This window comes from Nyctibius grandis, chromosome 1 (genome assembly GCF_013368605.1).
Source record: "Nyctibius grandis isolate bNycGra1 chromosome 1, bNycGra1.pri, whole genome shotgun sequence".
NCBI classification, from domain to species: Eukaryota; Metazoa; Chordata; class Aves; order Nyctibiiformes; family Nyctibiidae; genus Nyctibius; species Nyctibius grandis.
The window spans coordinates 65455373-65476668 of NC_090658.1; the positions used below are offsets into that span (position 1 = coordinate 65455373).

General features: G+C 40.0%; 1 protein-coding gene across 2 annotated transcripts in view; it reads right to left on the reverse strand.

The window, feature by feature from the left end:
- PDE7B (phosphodiesterase 7B) overlaps window positions 1-21296 on the reverse strand; it is a 191233-nt gene that overhangs the window by 20031 nt on the left and 149906 nt on the right. For both annotated transcript variants that reach the window (XM_068398103.1, XM_068398094.1), the window contains 5 exons: window positions 10143-10294; window positions 6465-6528; window positions 4737-4832; window positions 2940-3040; window positions 1332-1463 (listed from right to left, as the gene is read on the reverse strand). In XM_068398103.1, the coding sequence (XP_068254204.1) occupies window positions 1332-1463; window positions 2940-3040; window positions 4737-4832; window positions 6465-6528; window positions 10143-10294 (545 nt within the window). The remainder of the gene's footprint in view (window positions 1-1331; window positions 1464-2939; window positions 3041-4736; window positions 4833-6464; window positions 6529-10142; window positions 10295-21296) is intronic.

Sequence of the window (21296 nt, forward strand, 5' to 3'; positions counted from 1 at the left end):
TTCCACTATTAATTTGAAAAGGAGTTGTTTACACCTTTTCATAGGGCCAGGGTTTTTGTGGAATGGCTCTACCCACTCCTCTTCAAAGGAGCCTTAATATAACCTTCCCAAAGTCCCCTGGCTTTTCTCACTCCCCACTCAGCTGGCCTGACATTTAGAAAAGACCGGAGCAAAATGCACCACACACGTATGGGTAGGACAATTCTCAATTTGCTAAGTATGTGTAGAAAGGTACATAGCTATCAGTGAATCTTCTTCAGTTAGATTAATTTTTAACCTGGGATATTCTGTTTCTGATACCTTATTACGAAGGCTGAAGTTGACTCTTCTGAAGCCTACGAAACAATACCATCTCTGTTTATTAGCTATGAATTACGGTTAGTGCAACGAAAATGATTTATGGCGTTGCTCTGGTGTGTACATGTAAGTATAATGTAAAGAGTAGAGATGTGCATATACAATCATGTATACAGGCAAGCAAAGATTATACACATAGGACAGTTGTAGATAAAATCCAGAGCTACAGTGATTGCCATGGGCCCAAACTAGAAATACATTCAAAGAGGACCACAAAAATCCGTGCAGGATAGGTTCATTGATAGTTATTGAACAAGAGGGTTTGTGTTTTAGTTTCAGGAAGTCTTCTACTACTGCTTGCCAGAGCTAGGAGGATGTATAGCAGGTGAAGGACAACTCTGTACTTATCCCGGGCTTATGTTTCTCTCTGAGATCTTTTGCTGGCTGCTCATAGAAACAGGATACTGGTCTACACAGCCTGTGGTGTGACCTACAGTGGCTGTTCTAACTTCTTTATATTCTCCAGGCATGTTTGGGTAAATATCTACAACTTTTCCCTTGGTTTCCTCTATCTTCTATTTTTTTTTTTTAATTGCAGCATTCATTAAGTGTTTAATTTTACCAGAGCCACATGAAGCAAAAGTTTCTTTTAATGCAATGCCAATTTAGAACATGCCTGCTGCTTGCTTCCTCACGGAAGGAAGATGAAATACAGATTGTCTCTCTGTGATTTTAAATCTCCTACCCACAGTTCCTTACCCCAGACTATCTACAGCAGAAATAACCCAGGGCACTGATTTGGCTTAAATATCCTCAACAAAATCTGACATTTCCACCTTCTTTCTCCTGTGTATCAGCTTTGCTGTAAGAAGAGACACCCAGTGAGGAGCTTAACTGAAACTGTCCAGATTCAAAAGTGCAGGTTGATTTGATCAACATCCCCCCACTGCCGCAGTTCAGCACGAAAGTTCACTGCAAATTGCTTAGACCCTCCTTGACACCATTTGACATATTGTCAACTTGAGCAGTTCTACCTGGTACAGGCTGGCAAGGTGGTGTTTAGTTTTGATCAGAAAAGGCTGGTTGACCCCTGGATGATCCACATCATGAGCCGCAGCAGCTAGCAGTCCAAGCATGATGTCCGATGGGGTGAGGAAGTTGGCAAGCTGAACCACACACGTTAATCACAAGAAGAACATGAACAGTAAACACTTTTTTTTTTCTTTTGGTAAATACAGGAATCAGCTATCATCATGGCATTGCTCAGTTTTGTAGGACAGTACACAAATATCAAATATAAAACAAATTTTGTGAACAACGTTTTTAAGGTGCCTGTTGAACAAACATCTATAAAGATATCAGACTATATATTCATATTTTATTACAGTTTGTACTTCTTATCTCTTTATTGTTTATGGCAATATAAGGATTGTTGTTACAGATGTCCTCGAGGTTAGTCTAAAAGATTCAGTTTTAAAAAGTAAATAAGTATACTAGCAGGCTGGCATACGTTAGCATACACGGTAAGGGCTCTGCCTCACACAGTGTTCAGTAATACCAACAATATATCAGGCTTCATTTTTCTAGCACAGCACTGTGCTGTAAAATGCAGAGTTTATAAACTTTTGAAATTTCAAACTTGGCTGTTAGATATCTCAGTTCAAATATAGGAATTTTATTAGAGAAGATAATTTACCTTTCTAACTTTAGACATCCAAATCTGAAAACGTGTTTAGATTTTTTTCTGCTATACAGCTTATCCTTCAGAGGCAAATTTTGTTACCATTAGGAAAAAAAAGAATTGAAGTCTCAGCATTTTCTGTTTCTGAGCGTGAGGTAGCTATTACTGGCCTGATGAGTCTGTCCAGAGTACAGGTCTATGAGCTGAAAGAAGCATCCTTGATGAGAAATGAAGAGCAGTATGGTACAGCTTCTGGATATCAGCTGTCCTCTGCACTTTTTGACAGCAGGGACTTGCAGATCTTGCAGAAGACAGAAATACAGGAAAGCTGGGGCCTGCTCCTGTGTCCACTTACCATTACTATATTCTGGTCTAACAATTTGCTAATTCTAGCAGAACTTCCCTTCATTTAACTCAAGCCAGGAAAGATTAGTTATATTCTTACACTGTGGCTCAGCATTGCAGTATCACAGTGCCTTCCAGTAACACACAAAGCAACGTCACACCCTCACGTTGCAAGGACACCCTTGCAACAGACCCAGTCAAAGGGAACGTTTTCCCCTTTTCTGGTGTTGCACTGCCAAACTTGGTATTTTGAAATATTGATGTGTGGGGCTTATGCCCCGAAGGGACTGAGGCACGGGCACACGCTGCCTTCTACTGGCTTTGCTGGGAGGACTGCAGCCACTCGCAGATGGCTGGCACACACGGTCACAGTAAAACTTGCCCAAACTCATACGACAGCACTGTGATATGTCGCCTGCCTGATGACAAGTGACTCCAGTAGCTTGTTTAAAGTATCTGTAATCTGTAGCTGACTCTCTTACTGCCTCGTTGCTGACTTCAAGTACGCAATCATTTTCTGGTATCTAAAAATATTTTGGGGTTTTTTTTTTCAAACCTGGGGAAAAAAAATTGAGAATTATCTGAAAGCAACATCAGTGAGAAAGCTTGTCATTACCTTGGGCTCCCTCAGGTAGCAGTGCATAGCTTGTGTGACATCAGCAGCGTGGACAGCATTGTGGTACGGGTTTTGGCTATGGTAATCTTCTTGAACCATAACTGGGAACCAAAACAGAAAATAAAGATCCTTTTGTCTCTGAATGCCACGGCCACAAGTGGGAACTGCATTTAAAATACAATTTGAGGTTTTACAGTCAGCTGCCCAAGGAGTTTCTTCAAATATCTGTAGCTTACTTAGACTGGTGCTCTTATTGGGATACCTTTAGAGAAAAAAATGCATGAAAGGATTTGTGAGGCCCAAGGGGATATACTGGGTCTCGTTCATAAATCAACTCTTTCTTGCCTTAGTGAAGGCTTTCATTCAGGAGTAAAATAAATAAGGAAGAGAGGCAAATTTATCCACAACGGAGTGTAATTATTTACGCTGCTGTCATAGGGGAGTAATGTCATTAAGGCAGTCCCACCTATTTTACAGCAGCAGGGGGTGAGGCCCTGATACCCTGGCATCATTTGTTATTTGAGTGACTAGCAATGGTCAAAGGCATTCCTACCTCCTCCAGCCAGAGAATCAAAAGATAAAGCATTGGGGTATTCGGAGCAAAATCTTCTGTGATAATTTTAGTCACATCTATGTGTCCATTTTAAAATACTTGTCCCTCTTGTTTTAGTGCGCAGTGCTGGAACTGGTCCAGCTGGAAGACTGAGCGACAACCTTTTAACTCTCAGCTTTCACTCGCACAGAAAACCATCGAGATGTGTGCTCCACGCTCGCCTGTTCCTTGCAGCAGTGCCTGCACCGTTAGGTGGTCTTAGGGCAAGGCCACGCAAACAGTGGAAGCTGCACGTGATCTTGCCCAAAGCGCTCTCCTAGACGCTATCAAATTAATCAAACAGAAAGGTAATGGGCAAATTTCCCACGGCACTCGTCTCCAGCATGGGGAACGCCAAAGAAAGTCCTAGCCTTCAGTTTGTTTCCAGCTCCACAAGCATTTGAAATTACAGTGGGTAAGCCTTTAAACCCCGAATGCCACTCGCTCTAATTATCTGAGCGTCCACTTCACGGCCGCCCGCAGGAGTCAGAAATGGCAGGGAGATGTTGTCTGTCTCCATACCGGAGGAACGCTTTCCAGAAGTGACAATTACGCAGTCTTAAAGAAGAGACCTTGCCTTTGAAACTCCCATCTGACGGCTTAACAAACCGGCATTCAGCTGCATTCAAAACATGATGCAAGAAGTAATTGATTTTGGCCAATTCCTTCTTTTGGTTCGCTGACAGCATGGGGCTAATATTTCTGTTGGCAGTAACAGCAGCAGGGGCTTTCATCAACACTATTCAGTGCAGACAGCTTGATATAATTTGTTAAATTTTGCACACAAGCTTTTAACTGCCCTGGGTCTCAGTGGTCTATTAGTCACTAAAATAATGACAGTGCACCACAATTGTGCTGTGCATGGGTAGGTTCTGCAATGCCTGTCTGTCTGTGTGGGCCTGCTCGGCCGGCCACATCTCTGCGTGGCATATTTTTTTTTTTAATCACCAGTGCCATTGTGGTACTGGGATGCTTCAGCCCAAAGCAGAGCCTCTTGAAGTCAGCCCATTGACTTAATAGGTACTGAACCAAGGACCTGAGTGCCTGTATAATTGTATGCTAATATATATCACATAAATCTTTTACTGAAATATTTGCAACAACATCATGATTTCACATGATACACAGACCAAGCCACTGCCTTCTCTGATGCCCTACTTAAGCTGTAAACTGCATTTAAAGATGGCTTTGAGGTGAGCACTTACCTAAAAACCTGTGTAATGTAACCATATCTAACTGGAAATGGTGAATAAGTCCATGCACATTGAAGAGGTGACAAAGCAGTGTTACGAGACTGTTTCCTAAAATCAGAAAGGAACAACTCTTAGATTCCCTTAACATGTAGTTACAAACCAAGCAAGACTAAAAATCTTTGTAATTTCCTAACTATTATTCATCTCCTATCACCTTAGCTCCTATCATATGAGCTTAGATGACACTTATATACTCAGAAGTAGCTTATATGAATTACTCCTATATAAAATCAAGATTTGATGATACAGCTGCACCAGTGGAGTGCCATTTCTTGCGTCTAAGTGCCATAAAGTCACTTTTGCTGTTTCAACATGACACAGAGGGCGAATTGACATGGTTTTAACTGGAAATCTTTTGACAGGCTTGAGGACCACATCATCTTCACAGCCCAGGTCTACCTCCAGGTAAATGACAGAAAGGAGAATGGCTTTTCTGCCATTCCAGTTAGCCATACTGTACTAATTAATTAATTACTGAAAAATCAGCAGTTTGTAATTACATTTTTTATTTTACACATGGCTGTACAAACATGTAATTGACCCACATACCTAGCTGAACTACAATTGCATCTCTTAATGATGATGCAGACAGGAAAAAATGAGTTGCAGCATTTATGGTCTCAAGTCCTACTGTAACGTTACACTGGCCTTACTGTGAATCCAATATTGGGAACTTCATTGGCAAAATTGAGCCTAACTAGTATTATACGATCAACTATACATACACACAGTATTTTAAGAAGTTTGCACTGAATTATTCAGTAGCAATGTTTCCAGAAAAGTTAGGAAAAACCCTCCAAGCCAACCAACTCATACAACATATAAACCATGGTTGAAGGGAGTCTTTTCTCATTTAATGTGACTCAGGAAATAAAATAAATATATGTACGAAGAGGACATGGAAACTTATTTGGCCTTAACTACTAAGCAGGGGCGCAGAAAGGTAATTTAGAAGAATTATGCCTTTGCTTCCCTTGCCACTTGCAGTCCTTTCCACTCTTCACTGCCAGCCACTCAGCTGAATTACCCTCTAAACCAACTTTTTTCTACACCTTCTGCCCCAGCCAAACCTAATTAGATTGGGGGTGAAGAATGAGGGATCTCATTCCTATGAGCGATACCGAAAGGAGAAAGGTGTGATTGTGACCCTCTTCAGCAGTTACCTGAGCAAGAGGTATTGCCTAGACATTGGGGGGGGGTGTGATGTTACAGGCATATATTTAGTCAAAACATTTCACAGATTTTTACTGTCTTAATGAATTTCCTAATTTTTGCTGCTAAGCAGAAGCAAGGGTATCTTCAGTTAAAGGTATTTCATGTTGATGATGACAGAAATCGATTATGGAGGTCTAGACTTGTCGACCAATGTATCTAATAGGTACATTTAAAGTACCTTTGGAATTTCCCAAGTAAAGGAAAGTGAAACACCTCCTTGAAAAGGTGACCATAACAAATGTAGCAGATTAGATTAATACAAAAACACACTTTAATCATTATCCTATAGTTGTGAACATTCTGGGAAAAGCCCGAAAATGTTCAAGGATATGATTTTAAGAGAAGCTGACTGTGTCCAATTGCATTCAGTAATCTAAACTGGAAACGTTTAGCAATTAATTAGGGATTTTTAGAATAGTCATATATGAGAGATATTAAAATAAAAATGTTTTAAAAATTACTTACCATTTGTCAAGCGGTCAAACAAGAAAATGTCAAAATCCCACATTCCCACTTTGGATAGCATATGCTACAAAAAAAAAATATGAAAAGGCAAATGACTGGTATGTCAAACTGTAAAGCAGATTTATATTATTACTCCACATTAATCAATCACAGATTGGCTGCTGCAGCTTTAAAGTTTTTTTCAGGAAAGCTATAGAGATGTATTTGAAATATCAGACATCAGGAACCAAATCTAGCTGTACTGCATAAAATATGACTTGCACTTTTAACTGAGGAGGTTTTGAGCTTGACGCTAAAATACCTTCTAAATGGAGCTCAAAATATGGAATAATATAAAACAAAATATTATGAAAATATTCCCTTTTTCTGCTCAACTTTTTTGTTGTTCATTCATGTCCCAAAATCATTTCGGTACAAATTCTCTTAGGTTTTTATTACAGCAAAACACAATCTTAGCTCTCATGGTGAATATGAATTACATTTTACTAAATAAACTAATACACAGGAACAGCTTTTATAAACTTAGATACAGTGCTTCTGTGAAGCCCACTCAGCCATGCTGAAGAAGCCATCATTACCACCGTATACAGTGTTTTTACAGCTACATCAGTTCAGTCAAGAGACTGAGTCTGGACTAACTGTATGACCTACAATGGCATATGTGTGAAGGAAATGTGCGTTCACTCCCATTGCTTAGTCTATATTCAAACCAGTTCTGGATTCTTAATTACTTTCTAATGGTTGGCACATAATCTGCTCTTGCAGAGAATAAAAATTGCCTAGGCACATAATCCCAATGCCATCAGTTGTGCAAATTTTGTTAGAAAATATCATTCAAAGCAAGTATAAGAGATGCAAAATAAGAGAATTATATTTTGATTATTGTGAAGTTCTTTGCAGTGAACGTTCCCTGTTTCCCAGCCTTTGCCATTACGGAGAGCTATTGTGGGTTGCCTAATAACTGCTCCATACCAGCTGAGAGGCAGCTGTCTTTTTTCAAGAGGATGAACTAAATCCTGTGTTGAGGCTGCACTTACTTAAATCAATAACTCAGTCAGGGATCCTTCATCCTTTAATAAAGCCAGATTATAATTTCAGTTGACAGAATCTGAAAATGCCGAATAGTGTAGACATTTTCTTGTTGCTTTGAGACTAAGGCTTTAAAGCTGTAACCGTAAAAGAGGAAAAGGACAGTCTTTGCTGTGAGGCAGGCAAGTAACGTGCATGAGCCAACTAGGAGAGGAGCGCTGCTGGATCTTATCCTCACTAACAAGGAGGGTCTGGTTGAAGAGGTGAAGGTTGAGGGCAGCCTTGGTTGTAGTGACCATGAGATGGTAGAGTTCAGGATCTCATGTGGCAGGAACAGAATAGCTAGCAGAATCACAACCCTGGACTTCAGGAGGGCCAACTTTGGCCTTTTCAAGCAATTGCTAGGGGAAATCCCATGGGACAGGGTACTAGAAGGTAAGGGGGCTCAAGATAGTTGGTTAGCATTCAAGGACTGCTTCTTCCGAGCTCAAGATCAGAGCATCCCAACAAGTAGGAAGTCAAGGAAGGGTTCCAGGAGACCTGCATGGTTAAACAGGGAACTGCTGGGCAAACTCAAGTGGAAGAAGAGGGTGTACAGATCATGGAAGGAGGGGCTGGCCACTTGGGAGGAGTATAAGTCTGTTGTCAGAGGATGTAGGGAGGCAACTAGGAAAGCTAAGGCCTCCTTGGAATTAAACCTTGCAAGAGAGGTCAAGGACAAGAGAAAGGGCTTCTTCAAATACATTGCAGGTAAAGCCAACACTAGAGGCAATGTAGGCCCACTGATGAATGAGGTGGGGGCCCTGGAGACAGAGGATAAAAAGAAGGCGGAGTTACTGAATGCCTTCTTTGCCTCTGTCTATACTGTTGGAGGCTGTCCTGAGGAGCCCCGGACCCCTGAGGCCTCAGAAGAAGTCAGGATAGAGGAGGAATCTGCCTTGGTAGATGAGGGCTGGGTCAGGGACCAATTAAGCAATCTGGACGTCCATAAATCCATGGGCCCTGATGGGATGCACCCGCGGGTGCTGAGGGAGCTGGCGGAAGTCATTGCTAGGCCACTCTCCATCATCTTTGCTAAGTCGTGGGCAACGGGAGAGGTGCCTGAGGACTGGAGGAAAGCAAATGTCACTCCAGTCTTCAAAAAGGGCAAGAAGGAGGACCCGGGTAACTATAGACCGGTCAGCCTCACCTCCATCCCCGGAAAGGTGATGGAACAACTTGTCCTTGGTGCTGTCTCTAGGCACATCAAGGATAGGGGGATCATTAGGGGCACTCAGCATGGCTTCACCAAGGGGAAGTCATGCTCAACCAACTTGATAGCCTTTTATGAGGATGTTACCCGGTGATAGATGGTGGTAAAGCTGTGGATGTGGTCTATCTCGATTTCAGTAAAGCGTTTGACACGGTCTCCCACAGCATCCTCGCAGCTAAACTGAGGAAGTGTGGTCTGGATGATCGGGTAGTGAGGTGGATTGTGAACTGGCTGAAGGAAAGAAGCCAGAGAGTGGTGGTCAATGGGACAGAGTCCAGTTGGAGGTCTGTGTCTAGTGGAGTCCCGCAAGGGTCGGTACTGGGACCAGTTCTATTCAATATATTCATTAATGACTTGGATGAGGGATTAGAGTGCGCTGTCAGCAAGTTCGCTGATGACACAAAACTGGGAGGAGTGGCTGACACACCGGAAGGCTACGCAGCCATTCAGAGAGACCTGGACAGGCTGGAGAGTTGGGCGGGGAGAAATTTAATGAAATATAACAAGGGCAAGTGTAGAGTCCTGCATCTGGGCAAGAACAACCCCATGTACCAGTACAAGTTGGGGGCAGACCTGTTGGAGAGCAGCGTAGGGGAAAGGGACCTGGGGGTCCTAGTGGACAGCAGGATGACCATGAGCCAGCAGTGTGCCCTTGTGGCCAAGAAGGCCAATGGCATCCTGGGGTGTATTAGAAGGGGTGTGGTTAGCAGGTCAAGAGAGGTTCTCCTCCCCCTCTACTCTGCCCTGGTGAGGCCGCATCTGGAGTATTGTGTCCAGTTCTGCGCCCCTCAGTTCAAAAAGGACAGGGAACTGCTAGAGAGAGTCCAGCGCAGAGCCACAAAGATGATTAAGGGAGTGGAACATCTCCCTTATGAGGAGAGGCTGAGGGAGCTGGGTCTCTTTAGCTTGGAGAAGAGGAGACTGAGGGGTGACCTCATTAATGTTTCTAAATATGGAAAGGGCAAGTGTCATGAGGATGGAGCCAGGCTCTTCTCAGTGACATCCCTTGACAGGACAAGGGGCAATGGGTGCAAGCTGGAACACAGGAGGTTCCACTTAAATATGAGGAAAAACTTCCTTACGGTGAGGGTGACCGAACACTGGAACAGGCTGCCCAGAGAGATTGTGGAGTCTCCTTCTCTGGAGACATTCAAAACACGCCTGGACGCGTTCCTGTGTGATATGGTCTAGGCAATCCTGCCCCGGCAGGGGGATTGGACTAGATGATCTTTCGAGGTCCCTTCCAATCCCTAACATTCTCTGATTCTGTGATTCTGTGATTCTGTGCATCACTTAAGAAAGATCAGCCATACATCTGTTTATTTGAACACTGAAACAAAACTGACACTCTCTGGAATATTATTAAAAGAAAAGGAGATCTGGAGACCCCATCTTACCCTTGCTTGTCCAAGGTAGTCCTCATCCAGTAAGTACAGAGAGGCTTGTGGTACAATTCCACGCAGTAACCGGGATGCATGGAAATACCTCTGGAAACTTAACAGTCTTTTCACTTTTTTCTTGGTGCCAATTTCCCCTGAGAGTGTAGTATCTGTGAAAAGCAATCAGTACAGAAACCATGAAACCCAGGATGAAGCATGACATTCTCAATTATTTAATAAGAGAAATAGCAAAAACTTTAAAACAGTTATACAAAAATCACAAAGTTCATGCTTCTGGCCAATCCACATGAAGGAGTAGCATTGAAATCCCTTTACTTCAGCATAATATATTTGTTTATTTCAGAAAGGAAATACATTCCAGTAATTCGAGTGCTAACGTAGGACTTGGAACATCTGAGTTCAGTATGCTGCCCTCCACAGACTTTAACGTACTACAGACTAAGTCACTGAGGGGGGTGATACATCACCTAACTGTAGATGTCTACAGGGACCCTAAATGGCTAGGCAGGGTTAGGTACGGGAAAGCTGCTCTTACCCTTCTGTGCCTCTGTTCCTTACCTATACAATTGAAAATAGTGTTACCTTGCTACCTCACAGGAGTGTCACTGGAATATATTAAAATTGCATAGCACTAGCATACAATGTGATCTTGGACATAAAACCAAAACAGTGACACCAAAAGAGACCTCAAAATACAGTTTGAAAGCACAAATGTATGTCCCACTTTTGGAAAATGAGAGAAAAGAGAGAAAGAAGTAAGACTAGGTTAATAATCCTATTGTATTGTCTGTTGTCCTTCCAGCATAATAAGGCAATTTATAAATGAAGAAAATATTTTAGTTATACAATTAGGAAAGCAAGTATATTCAGGCAATATATGCATTTCTGGTTACACAACAGAATATGTTCTTTTCACTCAGTACCAGGATAATTCTAATTCTCTAATGCTGTATTAGGAGATTTTCATATAGGGCTAAATGTGACACAAAAACCAAGGCAGTTTTTATACAGTGATTAAGTCAGTAATTAGAGTAATTAAATTACCTTATTGTTAGCAAGAAATTATTCATATTAATGCAGGCTTCCTAAAACTGATAATGACTTAGGAAATTCCATCTGAACTTTTAAAAGAACCTCACGTACAGCTGTGATGTTTTCAATATGCAGTCTGGTGTAAGTTTTGGAAAAAGGGAAGACAAACTGGACGGTTGTTTGAAGGTAGTAAGATTCAACACAGTTTTATTCATAAGAGGAACCTTGTAAGAAACTGAAGATTAAGCACTCCTTGCGGAGAACAGTAATGATTGCTTGAGATAAGAAGCTGCATAGCAATTCACTGGATTTTGGGTTTAAATAAGAGCTCAGGAAAAATATCCATGGACTGAAGATGACTCTCTCTATTCTGCTGTTTCTTTTTACGCAAAAATGCTGAGCGTTTGTTCTGCTGTGAAATTAAAATATGACTTTGCATGCTGTTTTTATGAGTATCATTATTCTAGGAGGTTTTTCAGAGAAGTCATTAAGGGTTTTTTGGATCATAGATGGTTCAGTATTTGATTTCTCCAACAGCAGCTGTGTGAGCACCTCCTGTAGCAAATTTCTTCCTTAAGTAAACCAACAGCTATTGAGTGACACAAAGTCAGTAACAACCAAAAAAGCATACTTACATACTGAGTATCAATAATTTATGTATTCTCTTAGACCTGTAAGTCTCATACTTCTCGTGGGCAGTCCAAAGACCCCACCGAGTTTTAATAATATAAAAGCACAAAATAATTTTATTGCAACTTGACAAGCCATGTGTTTTCAAGAATGCAAACAGTAACAATGTCACTACTGTACCAGCCTGAAGGTTAGATTTTAATTTATGATATGCCATCACCTGCCTTAATTCTCTCGCACATATTAAAAGCTGGAACAATTTCACAGCCTGTTGAAGGATTGACTAATGTAGGTGCTAACAGTTACCCAGTGGCAGTGACATGTGGAGGAACTGGTAGACTTGTTTTCACATTTCATTTATATAGTGCTGCTAAGAAGTGGCTGCCATTCAGTTTAATTCCTGGATAACAAAACACACTCAAAATTAATTCAGTTTTTAAACTTTTGTCAGCTGTTTCTTGACTTCCCAACTTTCCTAATTCCATCTTTGCCCCCAAACGGTCACTGCTTTCAGGTAACAAGTTTAAATTTTAAAGTACACAAAGCTTCCCTTTTGTACATTAAAAATGAGTAGCTGCTCCAACAAATTTTTATCTAAGTTAACATCTGTTTTTTTCAATTAAAGACAGGTGAAATTACCACCTATGTTCCCCTAAACTGTCTTTAAAACTCACATGTAGAGTTCCCGTGGATGATCTGAAGGTGAAGGTTTGGCCCCAGTCCCAACAACCAGCCGTACATTGGATTATGAAGAAGTGATTATTTTATCCTTTGGATTACCAGATTATTTCAGTGGCACAAACAATACTTACCAAACCACAAACACATCAGGTTGAAATAAGCAATTTCTTATTGTGAAATGTATTTTCTGAATTGAACCATCAAACTTGTTGCCACTGCTTTGTCACATTGCTCCGTGTGGTTGTCATGGGTCTCAAGTGAAATTTAATCATCGGCAGACAGCGCCTCTGAAACATGACTTGCTGCTTCAGATGAGCACTGTATTACAATATATTATGCCAAAAAGATTACCCACAATAATCTATTGCCCTGTATTTTCATTCATAAGGGAAGGAGTTCATAACACTGATAAAGAATGGTAGGATGGAACAGCCTGAATCCCACACTGCAGTCTATCCACATGCAAACTCTGGATGTTGACTTAAAGGATATAATGTTAAAATCACATCCTTTGGGTCATTTCAGTAATAACTAGTTTGTCTATGAATCAATTGCTATGACCCTTAACAGTTTACTATGCCATCCACAATAATGTACCTTATTATGATGGAGTCTTGCATAAAATTGGACTAAGACTCTGCCCCTCTCTGAGCACAGCACATCCCATACTATTATAATCTCATCAGCATTTTCTCTCTCCCCTCTCAAGATCAGTGTCAAACAAAAAAGAAAAGCACAGCCACATGAAGTTGAGAGAAAAGGACGATTAAAAAAGACGACCAAAAGGTGAAGCAGATGAGAGTGAATGCTCAAGTTCTGTCCTCAACTGAGCAGTTGCACCTGAATCTCCCAGCAGCGAAGAGCCATGCCTTGCATATGGGATCCACCAGCTGACACAAAATCAAGAGGCAGTTTTAAGATTAAATTAAAGGTTTATATGAATGACTTACAGTAATACACTGAACATACCACTTCTTTATTGACAACTGTAAATTTCAATTTAAATTGTAAATATAAAATTTTGATGATGACACCTGATGTAAGTCATATAATGACTTTTTGAAACATAAAGAGTTATTGATAGCTATTTCTAATTAGGTTAAATTGAATTACAAGTAAATGAACCAAAAATATCATTGCAGATATCACTGAACGTCAATCATGGAACTATGGGTACTAAAACATACGCTATATTATCTAGTTAAAGAACACAAGCTACAAGTCTCACATGGGAAGGATTTAGTAATTATGTGCAATTTTGAAATGAATGTGAAAGACAAAAAAGAATGTCTTTTGTTTATACCCATAAAAATTCCCTTGAGAATTGTGTTTATCGTCAATCATTGTGGTAACTTCTGAATGTTCTGTTTACCTAAAAAGGCATCATCTGTATCTCTTAAAAGATGCACGTTCTCATATCCTGTGGAGTTACTGCCTAGCACAGTGGTTGGAGAATCCCTTCTTTGTATACTGAACAAAGTTATTCTATGAATTACATACACATACACATATTGTATGAAATACATACACATTTACAGAAGCGTCCATATAAGCATTCCTCACAAAGCTTAACTTCTGCCTTCAAAAACACAGGCAGCCTGAGCTCACAGCATATCTCCTGATGCATTTCAGCAGGCAGCAAAAGTGGCTGCATTTTTCCTTGGGTCATTTGATATCCACATCACATATACACGCTATCAGACCATGGATGATGTCTGGATACTGCACGTGGCCCTCAAGAGGTTAATAAGCTACAGGAATCAATGGTTGCCTTCTCTCTCCTAACAAAGTTCCTCCAGTTACACAGATCTGCTCGCCTTAACATGATCTACAGCTCACTACACTCCAGCCTCTGTTATTTCAGGGAAAGAGGTTTCCTGCACTAGGAATTGCTACCAGTTTTCTTTCAGATTTCTTTCACATTGCTGTGCTAGCATGTGCCCACAGGCAGCATGATATAAAAATGATGGAGGTTATGTTAACAATGGCTGAGTTAACATCCAGAAACAATCACATAAATCAAATTTGGACAAGGATGTACTTAACTCTGCACCAGACATTCATTACATTGTTATTGTTCTTTCAAAATAAACAAACTTGGTTTTGCATTCAAATAAGGCTTCTGAGTTTTCCTTCACAGTATCGCCTTTTTTTTTTATTTTATTGCACCTCAGTGTACAATAAAAGCAGGTCACCCAGCAGCATGAGTGGGTAACAACAGGTTTATTAATTTTCAAAAGTCAACTGAATCAGAAGCAGAAAATGTTTTTCCTCTTCTTTCCAAAAGGATGCAGAATACATCAGGACCTCAAGCACCTGCCTTTGACTCATATGGTTTATAATACCTTTTCCCCTCTCCCGAGGATGCAAAGACATTCTGTATGCAGCCAGTGCTCTAGAAAAGTGCTGGAATATCTGGAAGATAAGGTGAGAGGATCAGACCTGCAATTTACTGCCCACACAGTTTGCAAACAGTGAGGACTCTGGGAAACAATTTTTCTCTGGTCCTATACATTATGGAGGTAATTTCTTGCACTGGTTCCTGGCTTGACAGCTGATTAGAATGCTTGTATTTGAGAGGCCAAGAGATATGTAATTGACTTATGAGGAATAATTGGTTTTGTCCATTTTTTTGTGTGTCAAATCATGCCAGGCATTTAGATCACCTTTACTGAAATCTTGTTTGGCATATTCATTGCATGACTTGGTTGCTACATTTTTCTTATGAAGAACAGTGCATAGCACTGATGATAGAAAAAAAATGCCGTGCCTTCTTAATATCTTCTTACATTATGGATTTATCATATTATCCAAAAGACAACAGCAGCACAAGTAGGGATAGCTAAACTAACACAGGTAATCTAAAAATAGTTCCAAACTTACTTAGTATTTCCAATTTGAATTTTGGAGAAGGCACTGGTAAACTAGAAGAACAGATAACCTCTTCTCTCTGCATTGTCTAGGATTTCCCATTACCTTGCACCTTCCAGTCCAAAAACCCTTCGGAAAGGAAACATCGCAGTTTTGAGGAAAGGCCTGAGAAAACGCACAAAGCACCAGAAACCTATGTAAAAGGATTGTCGCTTGAAAGCTTTCAGTCTAGTGTAGAAGGACCAAGAAGCTCAGATGAATATCCCAGCTGAACTTCTCAATAGTCTGCAGCTGGTGTGAGAAACTGACAAACAGGTTTGATTCAAAAATAGTAAGATTGTGTCAATTTTATCATCTGAATATACACTGGTCACCGCAACTAAGAAGAGATGAACACCTTGCACTATATCATATCTACAGGTAAACAAGTGTTGTACTGAAATATTGTAAATGTAGAAATCCTCATGACACTTCCTCAAACTATATGGGAATCCAAAAAGGTTGTGTTACAAACATTTTGTTTTTAGTTGCTTCTCTGATGTCTGAAAAAGTCTTTGTTCCTTGACTTTTGATAAAACTCAGTTTTAGAGGTCAAGTGCTTTCTGTTAGCTGTCATTGTTCATATGGGTTACAACTGTATTATTTCTCTTTAAATGGGTAAACATGTTTTTTCAATCAGGAATAGGCTGTGAGAAAGAGAGAGGGACTCTGAATACATCGGAGAAAAGCAGAAAATTAGAAGTAAAACAAACGATCCTTAAAATTTTCCACTTTGAGTCAAGATTACATCCCTCAACAACCTGCACAAGTGCACAAAATCAATGCAGAGCCCTGTTTACAGAAGAGATGCTTCTTTGGCTAACGTAGTTAATGAAAAGTGAGAGGTTCTGGGACACCAACTTTCTGGGTCAGCTTACTGTGGGGTTTCCTCTTCTTTGAACATCAGCTGAGGTGACGGTGGCTTCTAACAGCTCAGTTTCCAAATCATAAAGTTCCTGCACAGCTGTTGGCATCTTAAAGAACACTTGAAGACACAGTTTCCCTCCCCCATCCCAAAATACGTTCCTTTTGATACTGTTTGAAAGAGACTACAGAATTTAAGAATTATGCAGACTATCCTACTTATATACTGAATTATCCCATTACACCAAGTTCGGGAGAAACTAGGGTTTCAAAGACCAGCTAGGTAACAGAATATTAGCCTTAATAACAGGAAGAGGAATAGATTAAGTCCAAATTTAAGATGAATTTAGATGTGTTTCTCTTCACATTTTGCAGCCTTTATTGGGGTCATCAATCATTATGCAAACAAACATTTTGGCACCTTTTATTAAGTCTCCTGCAAGTTCTTAGGAAACGGCATGTTGTGTTCCGTTTTGCCACAAAGTCCTTATAATTTCAATATGAACCTTCACTTTGCCAGTTAAATCTTTGTACAGTAGCACAGTCAGGACCATTTTTCCTAAAACTGCAAATGTTCTATAGCTGATTATAGTTTCTGTAACAGGAAATGGTACATCCCCTCCCCCTTCACTCCCCTTGAGAAAAAGCAACATAACCTGTAATAACAGCAAACCCAACTTCCATTTATCATCTTAATGATCCCTTCTCCTTGTTCTTTCTTTTCCTCTGGTCATTTGGAAAGTATCCTCAGTGTTATCATCAGTACACCCTTTCCCTTTTCTAATCAGGGAAAATAAGGTGGGGTGGCAGAATGGTCACACATCATTTGGAAACTTTTAAAGGGACATTCTCATTTGAACTGAATCCCAAATCTGTATTAAAAAAGTAAGTTACAAACCTGTATAATCAGGTCGGTGTACACTAAGACTTTGTGTGTGAAGCACATTTAGTTTTTTGTTTGCTCTGTTTGCTCTCATGAGTTCTGAAGCATTCATAACCCAAATGGCTGCATTTTGTTAGCATATGAGGGCACGGGCATCAATCAGTTTTACATTCTGGCTTTCATTTTCTACAAATGTAGCGTAAAAGCTAAACAAGGAGCATGAATGGCAGGAAGTAGAATACACTTTTCAATCTACCTTGTTGTTAAGAGTTGTTATCTGCAAAATTTAAAAACACTTAAAAATGCAAACAACACCCCGACCCAAAAGAACTTGCTGTTATTTGATGAAAAGGGGGAACCAGACTGACTTCCAATGACAGGAAGAATTTTTGAATATAGTGAAGTGTTACTAGAAAACAGAACAATCTTCGTGCTGAAATGTTACTAAGAGAATCCCAGTTCCTTCTCCTTTAATAGGAAACTGAAAGCAAGGCCACAGGCTTCAGTCCTGGATATGTTCTTCCCATTCAAACCAGGCACAAGCTAACCAGATTAAGAAGCCTGCGTGCCTTTGGGATGTTGATGAGTATCTTTTGGATGTGCTTATCCATGTGGAACTAAGGGAGGTATTATGTAGAAACGATGCAGACCTCATAAGATTGCTCCCTTTCTAATTTAATAACCATCTGGAACTTTGGACTCATCTCCACAGGCTGGCTTGGGATACGAGTAATGCAATCAGCTCTTGAAACTTCCTCACAAGACTTCTAGTGTCCTAATTTAACCTGGGTCAGAAATATCTAAAAAGGCATCTCTCACTCCCACTTCTTTTTCTAGCCAAAAAAAGAAACAACAAAACAAGACAGTTAACCGAACTCTTTTTAACCTCACTCATTTGGGTTCAGGTTACTTGATGGTTCAGTTTTGGGTTGGTGGCTGTGGTTAAATTTTATTTTCCCTGGAGATGGGCCCTACCTGAAAGTCCTGGAGTTGTTCAAAATCCAAAACCAAAATGAATGTAAATTTTGCAAATGGACCCTTCTGTGGACAGGCAGAAACCACAGATTCAAACATCCACAGACTTGGGTTCTTTGAGATAGAGATTTTTTCATGAGTTCATATCTTCCCTTACTAACCCTGACAATACTTTTCATTTCTGCAGTACCTACTTCATCACATGCCTGCAAAGCATCACTTTATTCCAAACAAACTGAAAACCAGAGGATTTTGCTTGACCCAGATCAGACAAGCGAATCAAGGAGTGAGACTGAATAGTACCTACTATCATTGTTTGTCACCATCTGGTACTAGCACTACATCATCTATACTAACTTAATTTGCTAAGCTAAACTTAAAGCAGGTGGTGTTCTTTTGGACTCAGCTTCTGCCTGCATGACAATACCAAGATGCTAGGTAATACACAGACATACCTTTGCAGTGTCTACAGACATGTTTTGACCTTTTAGATATTCTCAGATCCCACTCTGTTCCTGTTGTTCAAGGTGTAAGGAAACAGAAATCTCTCTGGGTAACACCGTTTCGGTACAGAGACTCCACTTCGATACTACGTCCTTTCCCTTTCCTTGTTATCCCTCCTAGATCAACATGCAGAGAAGTGAATTCTATCAGACACTGTGGATGGCTTACTGAAAACAAGTGGATGCAAGATAACAAAAGCAACGCTATGACTGATACTGTGACAAAAACAAAGTGTCCCTAATGGAGAACTTTTCAGGAAAAGTTAAAAATGCAAGCAGAAACAATTTAAATTCTATTCCTCCATGATAGACATATTTAAATATAGTCAATTAGAGGCTAATAATTTTGTCATTTGGAAGCAAAAATTCAGTCCAGAGAAAAGCTTAGCATAAACAAGATGAGAAATGGAGAACCACTGTTTAAGTCTTAAGAATGTCCTTGTCTTATGACTTAAAGCTGGACAAGCGAATTTGTAAATAAAAAGTTACTCATCTCAGATATGAACTATGTTATTGTGTTACTCTACTTAATTTCATCTGGCAATAAAACAAAGTATCTAATATAATTGGAACAGGGTGAGGTCTGCTTGGTTATTGCTGCATGCCTACCTACAGTTCCAGATTTGTCACAAGGAATTCCCTCAAACTTTTGGTTAATGCAATGAAGAAATGTACCATCACAGTCACCAGCAGAACTCATCATGGGATAATGAAATCTATTTTAATCAACGCGTATTAGTCAGTGGAGGGATCTGGTTCAATAACTCACTGAGCAACTTCGTCAATCAGAGAAATAAATTATTGCTGCCTTACCCTACGGTCTTTTATTTCTCAAATCCAAATTATGCTTTGCTTAAAGGAAAATTGGATCAAGTTAATTTTCACTGCAGAAGTTTTTCAAATTCTAAATTATTACACTGCACATATTCAGTTTAACTTCTTCTCTGTCCTGTGAACACAAAAAGGTTCATTTAATTCACAGAAATGCAGAAGTGCCAATAAACTGCCATCATTAATTTCAGCCTGTGTTAGGTTCAGTTACAAGCTAGAGCTACTGAGCTCAGAGTCAAATTTTCCTCAAATTTCTGAGGTATGCTTTGGAATCAAGCTTACATCATTTATACATTGTATTCAGCTGCTCAATGGCACCTAACACTTGCCTATTCCATCCCATTACTCCTTCAGGAAAATAAGTTTCTAATGCTAAAAGTGTTTTTTAATTCCACTGCTTCCATTTTAAGGAATGCCTTATTTGCACGAAGAAGAACCTCTTTCCTCATTTTCCTATAAACCTATAGGGCTGTCCAAAACAACTTGTTCTTTTAGGTTAGGAGTTTGTAAAGTCTGAATATTTGTTCCTAAGCACCCTAGTGAACGTGGAGCCTCAGGTCTGACATGTCCAGCTTATTTTTTTGGGGGGGTAAAAAAAGCCCCTGCTTCCCCGGGGCAAGGATGTGCTACATATCTTTCCCCCAAGCTTCTGGCTCGATAGCATTAACACAAACGAGTAGCTGGTTGGTCATGCAGGTCTCCCCAAGTTGCAGGGACTGACTCAAGAAGCTGAGGCAAACAGACACTCCTCACAATGCAGTACTGTGGAGTTCTTGGTGCCACGGGGATATTTTACCTTCAATTTTGTATTTCAGAATCAAGTTAAGAGTCCCAAAACCCACGAGTGCAACTACCCCTCCAGGTAAGCTTGCAACTAGGCAGGAAGATGCTAAAGCCTTGCATCTCCTCCAGAAAGGATCCTGCAAAATCTTCACAGTCCTGACAGGCTGGCACTGACAAAGTGAAATAACACTCACTAACTTTCTATATATTGAAGAGAGGCACTGGAGAAATGTGTAGACAGCATCACAGACGTTAGCTCAAACAGCAAGAAGCTAACATTAATCCAGTTGGCTTTGATTAGGGCTACACAAGATCCCATTTTCAGAGGAAGTTTTCCTACCCCAAAAGACTTAACAGTGTCTTAAGTTACACAGTGACTTTACTGCAGGACTCCAGAAAAAACAAAAGATACGGTCTACTCGGTGTTAACCCTTAACAGCCATAGTAGGGAAAAATCCACCAGTTTTGGCTGAATCTGTAAGCATGTTTAAAAAGTTACATTTAAGTAACCTTTAGTCTGACATTAAATAGCAAAGCCCTGAACGTTTTTTTAAATGTCAATTTTCAAAATGAATGTCAACTCTGTTCAAGAATGAGCTTCAGTGTTTTCCCTTACTTTAAAACAAGGGTGGTACTGTTATTTGGAATAATATTTCAGATGGTAGAGGGAACAACTGTTTAAGCTCAGTTTGTCTGAATTATTGAGAAGCTAGAGTAATGTTTATAACGCATTTCTTGTAACATTTGAGGATATTTACCATAAAATTTTCTCTCGTTCAGCCCTCCCTTACTGTAACAGCTTTCAGTATACAGTTGTTGCCTGTCAGTTACTGCCCCCAAACAAATATAATATGGTGCCAAAATTTTACTGTGAGTATTAGTTAGGCACTTTTCAAAAAAGTGCAGTAGTGACATTTACACGTTTCTTTTTGATAGGATGTGCAGCACCATGGTTTTTGCTGCTTATATGGTACACATTATATGCTATGCACAGCAGAAAGGGATTTGACATTCGTATATGAGCAAATAATATAAAAGTCTGTTTACTTCTTGGCAAAA